Source organism: Lepisosteus platostomus, chromosome 4 (genome assembly GCF_059453375.1).
Source record: "Lepisosteus platostomus isolate fLepPlt1 chromosome 4, fLepPlt1.hap1, whole genome shotgun sequence".
NCBI lineage: Eukaryota > Metazoa > Chordata > Actinopteri > Semionotiformes > Lepisosteidae > Lepisosteus > Lepisosteus platostomus.
The window spans coordinates 28244471-28255820 of record NC_142614.1 but is presented as its reverse complement, the minus strand read 5'-3'; the positions used below and the strand labels follow the sequence as shown (position 1 = coordinate 28255820).

At 39.3% G+C, this 11350-nt stretch overlaps 1 protein-coding gene across 1 annotated transcript; it reads right to left on the bottom strand.

The window, feature by feature from the left end:
* Window positions 1-6330: 6330 nt before the first annotated feature.
* ccnb1 (cyclin B1) lies at window positions 6331-10052 on the bottom strand. The gene is made up of 9 exons (XM_088629339.1): window positions 9904-10052; window positions 9409-9543; window positions 9217-9321; window positions 8354-8536; window positions 7868-8026; window positions 7535-7771; window positions 7319-7459; window positions 7126-7236; window positions 6331-6534 (listed from the first exon to the last, which is right to left on the bottom strand). The coding sequence occupies exons 1-9, from the start codon at window positions 9922-9924 to the stop codon at window positions 6430-6432; spliced, it is 1197 nt and encodes a 398-aa protein (XP_088485465.1). The 5' UTR covers window positions 9925-10052; the 3' UTR covers window positions 6331-6429.
* Window positions 10053-11350: the final 1298 nt, after the last annotated feature.

Below are 11350 nucleotides of genomic sequence, written 5' to 3'. Positions count from 1 at the left end.
CACATTACACCAGCACAGAGGGGAACCCTCAAATATGTGCACAATGCCCTCTGTAACACGCAATGGTGTCGTATGCAATGCACAACACCTGTCCAGCACAAACAAAGCAGAAACAAATGAGTTTTTCTTGTGCTGTTTTATAAGGGGGCAACTTCACAGAGCTAACATGGATTGGTCTCTACAGTAAATGCATTTTGCAGTTAACAAAGAGTCAACATGTTTCTGTAACAGTACAGCATGGGTTATGTTTTAGTTATTCAGTTTTCTTCAGGAAACCGTTAGATGTTCATTGAGGTTTTTTTAGAGCAGTGTAGAAAACTATATCAAAATAAATAAGAAAATTAGAAAGACAGAATTGGATTAATGGCAGCAGCAGGAGAGGGTGTTGGTTGACTGGGAATTATTTCTTTCTTGTCTGTTATTGTCACAGATTGTGCAGGAACTACTTTTGCTTTGTACCCAACTATACCACCCAATAATTATGAAGGGTGCTAGGACCCATGTTCTATTGATCTCCCAGAATCACCAGTGCACACAGACCAGCAACAAGTGCCTTTTTTGTTTTCTAATTATTACTCTTACCACTGTCTGTTCAACCTCTAGAGCATTGTTATACAATAATTAACTCCAAAGGACACACACAGACCAGCATGAGGACTCCACTGGACCCCAGTTAACAAACCCAAATGTCAAGGAGGAAAAAGTGCAGCAGCATTTCTCTCAGGAACCAGCTCCAATTGGTATCCTATTGTGCATTCTTATCCCACAGTGAAGAAACATTGATGTTCCAGGTTTACTCCTTGGTCTCAGAGTCCTGAAAAATGTGCCTCCCTCTACACTGTTTGTCTCTGAGTTCAGTTTTGGGTAAAAGAGGGTGGGAGCAATTCAGGCTCTTTCCTCTGCTGCACTCAATCCCTGGTCTCTGAGTTGACTACTCTCCTGGGTCCAACAGCTGCCATTCCTTCTCCAAAAAGTCTTGAGTTCTCTGCTGACTGGGGCTTTTTTAAGCCCTCTTAACAAGGGCTCATGACTCATTCCCCAGGAGGTGAAAATGTCCCTGTGATGTTTTGGGTGTGGGTAGAGCTAACTGCCCAGGGCTTGTTCAGGAAATGGCTGTGGCTTTTTACAAGTACAGATGGCCAGGTGTCATGGGGCCCAAGCACTTCTTTGTTTGCCTTGAAATAACTGAAATAGTTAACAGTTATAACAAAAATATTACTACGGAAAAGTTTGTTTGACAAGCTGCTGAAACATACCCAATTTCCCCCATACCTCCTAATTTGAGAATTCAGTTTGGGGTGTTCAAGATACCTACACCTTGTGAATAACAAGGTCTTACTGTAGATACAGGTATGACCTTACATTGTATTTTCAACTAGAAACAACTTTTCTGTCTGTATTTTCTGTAAAGGACCTCATAAACCTTGTCAAATAAAATGTAAAATAAAGTAACAGAATTGTGTTGTGATTCAAGTAGTCTATTGTACCTCACTGAAATCTAAATTTTCATTTTCGATTTAATGCGCTCTCTTTATTTCAATGGAACAGAACATTGGAAAGTAACATACCTTCAGAGTTATTCACAAGTTCAGTTAGAATAAGAAGAATAGCTTTTGCTTTGAAATGGCATGAAGCATAAGGTAAAGAAGCTATTTGATCTACGAGCTGTGTGAATTAAATGTTCAAGAATCCGTCCATAATTGTATTACATATCAGTAAAATATGTATTGTAGAGGGGAAAATGCATTAACAGTGACATCTGCAATAGAGAGAGATATACAGTAATATGGACAGGATAACAACACAGAATTAAAGTTTTCTCAATATGCACTTGTACACCTAGGCCTCCTGGTAATCCCTATCTATGAATTGGCTTCATCACTCTGTTCTCCTCCCCACTGATAGCTGATGTGTGGTGAGCATTCAGGCACACTATGGCTACTGTTGCATCATCCAGATGAATGCTACAATGGGGAGAGTCCCCATTACCTGTAAAGTGCTTTGAGTGAAGCGTCCATAAAAGTGTAAGGAATTTTTTATTGTGAATTACACCTAATTATTCCTAATTCAGTTGGTTACATATTTACAAAATTTGAGACTTACTTTGTTGCAGGTTAGAGCAGACCTTTTTTCTAAGCCCAAATAAAAAACATTAAAACTTAATCACTGAAAACTTCATCTGTGTATGTCTAAGGATGTTTTAAACATTTGTTAACTATTTTTTCCACTGTTTCCCACTAATTATCTCTATGTACAAAGTTCAATTCATTTTTAATATTACTAATACTTTCAAGAAAATTTGTTGATCTCTTAATTGGAAAAAGAAGAAGCTGATAGGTTTTTTCTACTTGTCCTTCACTAGGAAAATTAGTTGCAACATGTCTTCTAGCAGTTACAGATAGACAAAAACACCAGAAGAGGTAATAATAATAATTGCTTACACTTATATAGCGCTTTTTCTGGACACTCCACTCAAAGCGCTTTACAGGTAATGGACAGGTAATGGGGACTCCCCTCCACCACCACCAATGTGCAGCATCCACCTGGATGATGCGACGGCAGCCATAGTGCGCCAGAACGCTCACCACACATCAGCTATCAGTGGGGAGGAGAGCAGAGTAATGAAGCCAATTCACAGAGGGGGATTGTTAGGAGGCCATGATTGATAACAGCCGATGGGGAAATTTGGCCAGGAGGCCGGGGTTACACCCCTACTCTTTTCGAGAAACACCCTGGGATTTTTAATGACCACAGAGAGTCAGGACCTCGGTTTTACGTCTCATCCGAAGGACGGCACCTGTTTACAGTATAGTGTCCCCGTCACTACACTGGGGCATTAGGACCCACATGAGCCGCAGGGTGAGCGCCCCCTGCTGGCCCCCCTAACGCCTCTTCCAGCAGCAACCTTAGTTTTTCCCAGGAGGTCTCCCATCCAGGTACTGACCAGGCTCACACCTGCTTAGCTTCAGTGGGTTGCCAGTTGTGAGTTGCAGGGTGATATGGCTGCTGATAATGATCAATAAACCACAACCCCCGGTCTAAATTTATACTTTTGGTTTTATAACCTGATCTGCTAATTCTGTGTCTACATCAGTAAAACTGCTGCAAAAATGTAGCTGCTTTATTGACATTTATGAAACATTGTTTCTTAAAAATTGAATTTTCAGTTGTTTTTGTTCTAAAGACTGAAGGGAATATTCACTCGTGTTGTAGCACTACTGCCTCTCAGCTTGATTTTGTCTTGGAAGTCTGTGTTGAGTTCTGATGGCCTCCTTTAAGATTTAAATTGAATGTTCACAAGGGTTTTGTCATGAGCTCTAGTTTCTCGCATCCCATTCAGGATAGGAGTAGCCTTGTGCTCTTTCCCATCTTGTACCCACTGCTTTTAAGAAAGGTTGCAGCTACATATGACCCTCACCAGGATAATATGCTTACAGTCAGTGGATGAATGGAAAGGAAAGAAGTTGATATAAACATGTAGCTGACAATGCAGGTGCAGGCCGTTGGTTGCCAAGTTGCAACAAAATCAAAATATTTTCTTTAAAAAGGCAGAAGATACAGTACATGTTCAGTACATGTTCAGTGATTCATTTTGATTCAATCTTCTGAATACTTTTGCCATAACCAAAACTGACACATTTTGGTGCAAATAAGTGTACTTTGAAAGCACTTGTCAATCTCTAAGCCAAAGAGCCACCTACAGTTTCCTTATCTGCCATTGCAGGTTCACTTTTTAATATTTTAATAACTTTGATTTCTGGACATACAAATAGGGTAAGAAACATTTGGGATTTTTGCTCTAAAAAACAAGTTGCAGAAGTGCTGAGCTACATGATCTTCTGTTTATGGCTTGTCAGGAATGTTTGTAGAATGATTAGTTTGCATTGTAAATTATTATATTTTTCAAATCCTAGTGTAAAAAAAAGACATTAAACAATTGATGCCAACATTTTGGTTGTGATAAGGATTCATTTTCTTCATTTGTAATCATGAAAGTATGAGATGGAATTGCAAATTCCAAAATGTTTCATCACAGGCTGTTTACAGCAAAACTGCAATTTACTCCACTCAACAAATTACACCAGTAGACGGTCTATTGGAATTAACTAAAAGCTGCAAATAATCCAGTGGGTAGTATGCAGCTCCATGCTAAATTGGTACTCCAGGTAAATATTATTTGCAATTAATTTGGCTGTTAGAAGTAGTCTACAGTTCTTCCTAAGAATGTACTCCATTACAACAAACCCAGAGTAACACGTTGCCCTCTAGAGGACACTAAAATACAGGATTAGGCTAGTCCAAAAACTGTTAAGGACTATATTAAGTAGAATTGTAGAGCATATGAGAACGTTTGATGTACTAACAGTTACAATAATGCAGTCATGTAAGGATTTTTAGCATCCTTTTCCAGAACATATATTATAATCGTCAACTTACTGTAACAAAATAGGGTGATGGCTAATGTTATAGTAATGAAGGTAGGTGTTATTGCAACTACCAATGCACAGAAAAGCCACCCTGCAGTATGTGAGTTCTGAGTAAAAAAAATATTCTGGGGAGGGTAGTAAAATTACAGCAAATGCATAACAGGATAGGACTCTTATATGTGTTCTGTCCTATCTGGGTGTCAATTTATATTCTATTTATTATGATGGGACTGAACACAAATGATCAAGATATTGTTTTTGAAACACTGCCCTTTGTCTTGTGTTTGTGGTATCATATAAGAGAGGAGTTGAAACAGACACATTCCCTCGTGTTAACCCACTCCAGTGTAGCTTTGGCTTGGTGTTATTGTCCAGTTGTACGTTGGCTTAGCTGTGGAAAAAGTTGCTCATCAGAGTTTGACTGCATGGCTGTGGAGGACTGAAGTGTCACAATCACACTCCTGGCAAAAGGTTTTAATTTCCTAGCAGCTCTTTTAGTGTGGGTTACTTCTTGAGTTTATGCTTTTGATATTAAATGTATACATATTTTTAAAGTGAATGGTTTTAATCAAAACTCCAGGGCACTAGAATAAGATGTATTTACAACCCATGAAGAGAAAAAAAAAATAAAGATTTGACAGCATCTTGAAGTAAACTTTAATAGCATTTCACATTTAGGTCCAGTGGGGCCTGGTACTATTCATCAACAGTACAAGCATGCTACAAGGCTCCTTCCCAGGAGGGTTTTGGCCAGTCTTCCAGGGAGAATTGCTTTAGATCTTTCAGCCCCACTTGTGAACCATGAACATAAAATGAATCAGAAACCCAGAGACAGTTGGGAACTATATGCAATGCAATTAGCCAATTTTGACCCCTCTTTTGGATAACTCATAGTGGAAGGCCCCTTTTCAGTCAAGCCTGACCTTAACTCTTGGCTGCTCAGTATAGTACTACATGTGTATGATGGCCTTCACCCATATATACCTTTTTAATTTAATAATGACCATGATGCTAAACACCACAGCTCCATAAATCATAAGTTTATTTGCAAGCCTGCCTATTTAAACATAACCCCTTGATTCAATAGATGACAGGCAGGCTTTCAAAACAGACATGAGATGAAGATAATGGTGTCACTGTTACATAGGCTGTGGTTGGACAAGTTCAATTGCTTTTCTTAAAGCAAGACATGCACCTGGCTTTTGTCCATCACCCTTTAGAAGAAGAAAAAAAAGCATTGTGAACTCCTCATCCAGCTTTACCTCTGGCAGTCACAACACAGCTGGTAGTGCCTGACCGTCACCAGTCTCTGTGGCTGCAGTGTGGTTAAAAATAAGAAATTACCAGAGCTTTCACTGACCCACATCTTGCATTACCATCAATCCTGCACAAGTTTAGAAATTTCACTTGACTACATGGGAATGCACCCAGGACCCATACTAGTGTTTGGTGTAACACTTAAGTGGGTTTTAACAAGATTGTGCTCTAGAACTAGAACCGTTTACAGGGAATTGGTCTAAAAAGAGTTTAATTCACAATAAATGAATTGGAGTAAAAGCCAAATTTGTTACACTTGTGATAGATGCCAGCTACCCAATTTCTAAAAACAAATTCATTACAGCACCACCACTGAGTAATTACTTTCCATAAAAGTGGAGCAGCCACACTAGTGAGAAGTTAAACTTTCTGAACTCAGCTGTTTCTTTTGCTCCTATAGAAATGCAGTTGTACAGAGCTCTGAAGTCTTGGTGCTACAACACCATTCCTCAAAGTACTTAATGGTCAAAGCATAAGGGCCATTTCAACTTAATTTCAGTCAGAAGTGGAATGAAGCACAACTTTGGTACCAGCCATTACCATTAATAATTATTTGCACTTCTATATGTAGACACCACAATACAAGTCTTTAAAACCAAAGCATTTATTTAAAGATTAAAAGCATGCATAAAAACAAATTTACAGCAGCACATAGTGCTCAATAACTAGAACACATCTCATACACTTATGACATCAGTGGTTTGGCCAAGTCAGTGATGACTGCAGATTTCAGCTGAGGAAGAGTACTGATCCTCATCTGCTTCTGACTGGTATATTTGTTCCTTACCGCCTGCAGAAATAAAAAGCAGTGTACATCATTGGTTGCCATTGATCAGTTCCCCCCACACCAACCCACCTCCTTGTTCTGAAATAAGGAATTTAAGGATGTAGTCTCCTACCCACAAGGTAAACTTATCCGTCCCCCACCATTCAAAAATGGTGGCATTATGATGTTCTAAAGATACAATTGCAAGTACTAGACCTCATTGCCAATGTTTACTTCTAGCACTTCATGGTATAAATTCCTTGACAGGGCAGTGCAGTGGCTCTGTGGCTAAAGACCTCCGCCTGTGGCTGGAAAGTTGGCAGTATGTACCCTGCAGCTGGGAAAGGAATCCTACGTTAGGCCCCTAAGCAAGACCCTTAACCAACTACTGCAGGGGGTGCCATATAAATGGCAGACCCTGCACTCCGACCCCAAGCTTCTCATGGAAAGCAAGCTGGGGTATATGGAAAATATGGCCAATAAATTGATCTTATATTTTACTTGAAATAGGTTGTCATGAGGAGCTACAGTAGGATTAGTCTTGGCCAGCCCTACTTTGTTAGGAAGGGGGAACTGGCCTTCCATTACTCCTGCAGTCAAGACTAAATGACTTACCAGGTGCTTTGTGAGCCCCTGATTAACCCGGACAACATTCTTTGCTATGTGTTGCATCACTGGGATGAGTGAGCTTTCAGTGTAGTTCAAGTAGTGCTGCAGAGTTGGGGTCTGGAATAGAGAATTGCACATTAGTGGCACATTCCATTTGTGAAACCGGTGGTAAACCAAATTAAAAAGCACACATACTCACCCATTCCCCACACCCAAGGACTCTTAGAGTTAAGGCAAAAGCTGCAGCAGCAATTTGTGATGGTGGGAAGTGAACCATGTCATAATCCATCATGGTGAGTTCCATGAAGTACTTTGCCAAGGTATGCTGTTCTGCAGTCACCTAAATAAAAAGAACAAGTCAGCAATGTACCAGTAACCCTCAAGACAACCAAGAACAAAAATTAAAAGAAATTACCTCCCCAATTTTAGAGGCTCTTCTGAGAAAGTGGAGGGGAATTGGACGACCAAAAGTAAACTTAAGCACTTTCAGAATCTTCATCTCCATGTTACGGATCTGAGCTGTAGTGTAGGTGGAATCCGTAACAAAGGCAAAGTCAGAGATCTCTGGAGGATACATCTCTTCATACTTTGAGGCAAGAAACATTGCTGTCACACCCACAAGCTGCAGCTGTTTTTTGGGAACTGGATTAGCCTTGAATAAAAAAAAAAAAAAAAAAAAGAATAAAAGGTAAAATGCAAAAAGCCATTTTCCAGATCTTAAAAGGGTAAAAACCAGAAGGCCACATACCTGAAGAAAGCGATCAATTATTCCCACAGTCATGTACATAGTCTCCTGCAGCAACTTGAATTTAACCTGGACCTGGACCAGCCAGTCAATTAGGATGGCACGCATGTTTCCTGTAACTTCTTGTCCCAGAAGGTACTTTGGTTTGATGGCTTGTTCCACCTAGCAAGAAAAATGCAGTCAAGTTACAGAAGCCATTTGACCGTTTATTAAATCAGATCTGATCAGGCTACAAAAAAAGGAATTTCAGCCCAATTTAACATTGTTATCCTATCATAGTGCAATACAGAACAAGAGGAAAAACTTGTCACTTCCTTACCAGCCTTCATTCATATATTAAGGCCAGTATATGCTTATTAATAAGCACAATAGGTTAAGCAATGGCCTACAGAAATAAGGCTATGGAGACATCTTTATACGGTTGCTTTTGATGGTAAATTCCATCTAAACTTTATATCTATCCAGAATAAGGTAAAGAGGAGTACCCACCTCAAGTTGACAAAGATAACGATAAATATCCTTCACATATTCACTGCAGAGCATTGGATTATTGAAGTCATCTGCATCAACATCCTTGATGTTCAGCAACACATCTGAGAAAGCCTGGCACAAGTCATCAGGTGCACAGCCAGATGTCTCCATTGGTGCTGGAGATGTAGGTTCTATTTGAACCTGAAGAGAACAGTTAAGTTAACATTCAGATTCCATTAGGAATCTTAAGTTTCATACAAAAAAAAATAACTGGGGCACTATAGAGGATATTTCCATGCACTAAATACCCACATTAAAGCTATTGCATATTGGAGCTGAGCTGTAATGGATTATTCACATTACTATGATGGGACTTGCATGCACTTCTGAATAGGATTTATAAATCTTCTCTAGCAAGACTGATTAGATCATTCACACCCAGCAGAAAAGCCCTATGCTCCATACAACATATTTAGCAAGGGGTGGGGTATAAGCATTTATACCCAGGTACAGGGCTATAGTGCTAGTATTACAGCAGCACAAGAACTGGGTTATTCAGTCCCCCTCAAATGTTAGATTTGACCTGACAATTTCACCTGGTTTTAAAATCTGGCAGCTGCTTGTTTTGGGTCCAGGACAGGTTTTAAACTCATCACAGGGTGCTTAGAATTTAAAAAGCTGTTTTAGCCAAGTTCTCCATTACAAAGAAATGCGATGCAATATTCAGTTTAAGATTTCTTAAGCAGTCTTGGAAACATTGAGTCAACAGGCTTTAGAGAAGTTAGCAACGGTGTATAGACTTTATCCATTAGGTGCCTAGGACATTCAACTAAGATATGCAGGTAAGTAAAAAGGCCACAAAGTGGAAAAGGAGCACTTACTGGCACCGTTGGCTTGATTACAACTCTCTTGGGAACCTCCGGTTCAGGGGCTTTTTCCGGCTTGGTCAATTTCTTCGGAACCACTTTAGTCGCTGGCTTCGTGTCCTACAGCCGCCATACCCACATTCATTACACATGTTTGCTTGATTTAGACTACAGGCCTACACGGCGAATGAGGGGAGAAAAACTTACCTTTTTCTGAACTGCTCGTGTTACGGCAGTTTTGTTACTGATCTCTCCCAGAGCAGCTCTCGGCCTCAGAGCAGGTTTGGTCGCTACCCCCTTGTCCATTATCGCGGTCCGGTTCTCTGTATTCAGCCGAGAACTCTGGAGGAAGTGACAATAGAAATGGAACGCCGGTCTCCCGTTTGCTCACTAGCCATAAGAGTGCCAAGCAAGATTTTGCACGAAAGGGGGAGAAAAAAAAAAACCTGCAACGATTTTAAAACCCCTAGTGTTGAACGAACCCTAACCCCGTGGGGAAGTGGGGGTTACTGCAATCGGAAAAAAAAAACCCCGAATCTTTAGTCCCCCCCCCCAAGAAGCACAACATTGCAGTCTATTCAACAATAAGGAAAGATTCCGCAATACTTCTTGCTTATACATCAAGGACCACTTAAAGACAGAGTATTAGAAGCCGCAACCACGATAAGAAGGGAAAAAATATTGAGAAAATAAAAAACTTACTCTTGTCGCACGAAGAGCCATAGCGATCACTACACGAAGCAAGCACCAGCCACAAACAAATTTAAAAGTAGCAACTCCGGATACTCTCCCAAAGCATACAGCTCTTACCCACCCCTGAGTTTAAATTGTCGCAGGCCATAATCTCATTTGCTGCGTTCCAGCTTAGGTACACTTTGATTGGATGAGCCTCAGCAACTTGGAATGCGTTTCTAAGGCGACGCACAGTCATGTGACTATTATTTTCTCGCGTTCTGAACAGCATTCTGTTTTTTTCTGAGCATCAGTGCATCTACAGACTTTAACAGAGTTACATTGTATACACATTAACCACTTTATTTTAAAAAAATCCTGATTTACGCATACATATTTTTTTCACTAGTGGATCTTGCATTGAAAAGTACTTAGCCAAATGTATTTGGGTGACAGGGGGAAATCTAATTCACTACACAATTAGTGTTATCATTTGATACTAAAGCTCAATTGTTTGTATACGAGTATTTTATGTTTTGGGTTCGACCATTAAAATGAGTTAAACTATTATTTGAGATTTTTTTAAGGTAGACTTGTATTATTAGTGGTAGTAGAAGTAGTAGTATTGCTCCGTTTTCAGTTCATTAACTTCCGAACTGCCGGCGTAGCAACTTTTTTTTGTACCCGAAACGTAAACAAGGCTTACAAGTACTAATGCATGCAACATCCGTTTTTAGATTTGCTCTTAAAGTTATTGCCCTAATTTACCGAGTACGACTTCAAATATGTAATTTACACCAATTAGCTATCTCTGCGAGGCAATTTTTGCGTTTTTTCTTTCTCAATAGTACGAAGGTACAATATAAAAGTAGTACAGAATGTTAGAATGTAACTGATCTTTTAATATAGTGATTTTTTTCTGATTTTAAAAATAATTTAAACTAAGGTAGAATTACACCATTAAAATTCCTACTTAGTTTAGTTTCAATAATAACGTTTTTAGAATGTATTAATGGTGGAACATCTTAAAGCTGCCTTTGTAACCGGCGAATTTACAAAGCTTCATAGTAGGCATACAGATCCTTTTTTCTTGGTGCTTCTGAGGAATGGCTACTGAAATAGCAATCAGCAGTTAAGCGCACACATTCTCATAATTTTAGATAGAACCCTTAAATATAGCCTCTCAAAGCACTTTACAATAAGTGTAAAAAAAGTTATAAGAATCACAAATTACAGAATTAACATATAAGAAACACAAGTGGAAAGATGTGCAGCATTAGATATATTGTCTGGATTGGAGCAGACACAGAATTGAAAGTTGAAATTGAAATTAAATTGAAGTTTTTCTAAAAGGTTTTTAGTCTAGATTTAAATGCACCCGGGTTAGGTGACTCTTTGATATTCCTGGGGATAGAATAATAATAATAATTGCTTACATTTATATAGCGCTTTTCTGGACACTCCACTCAAAGCACTT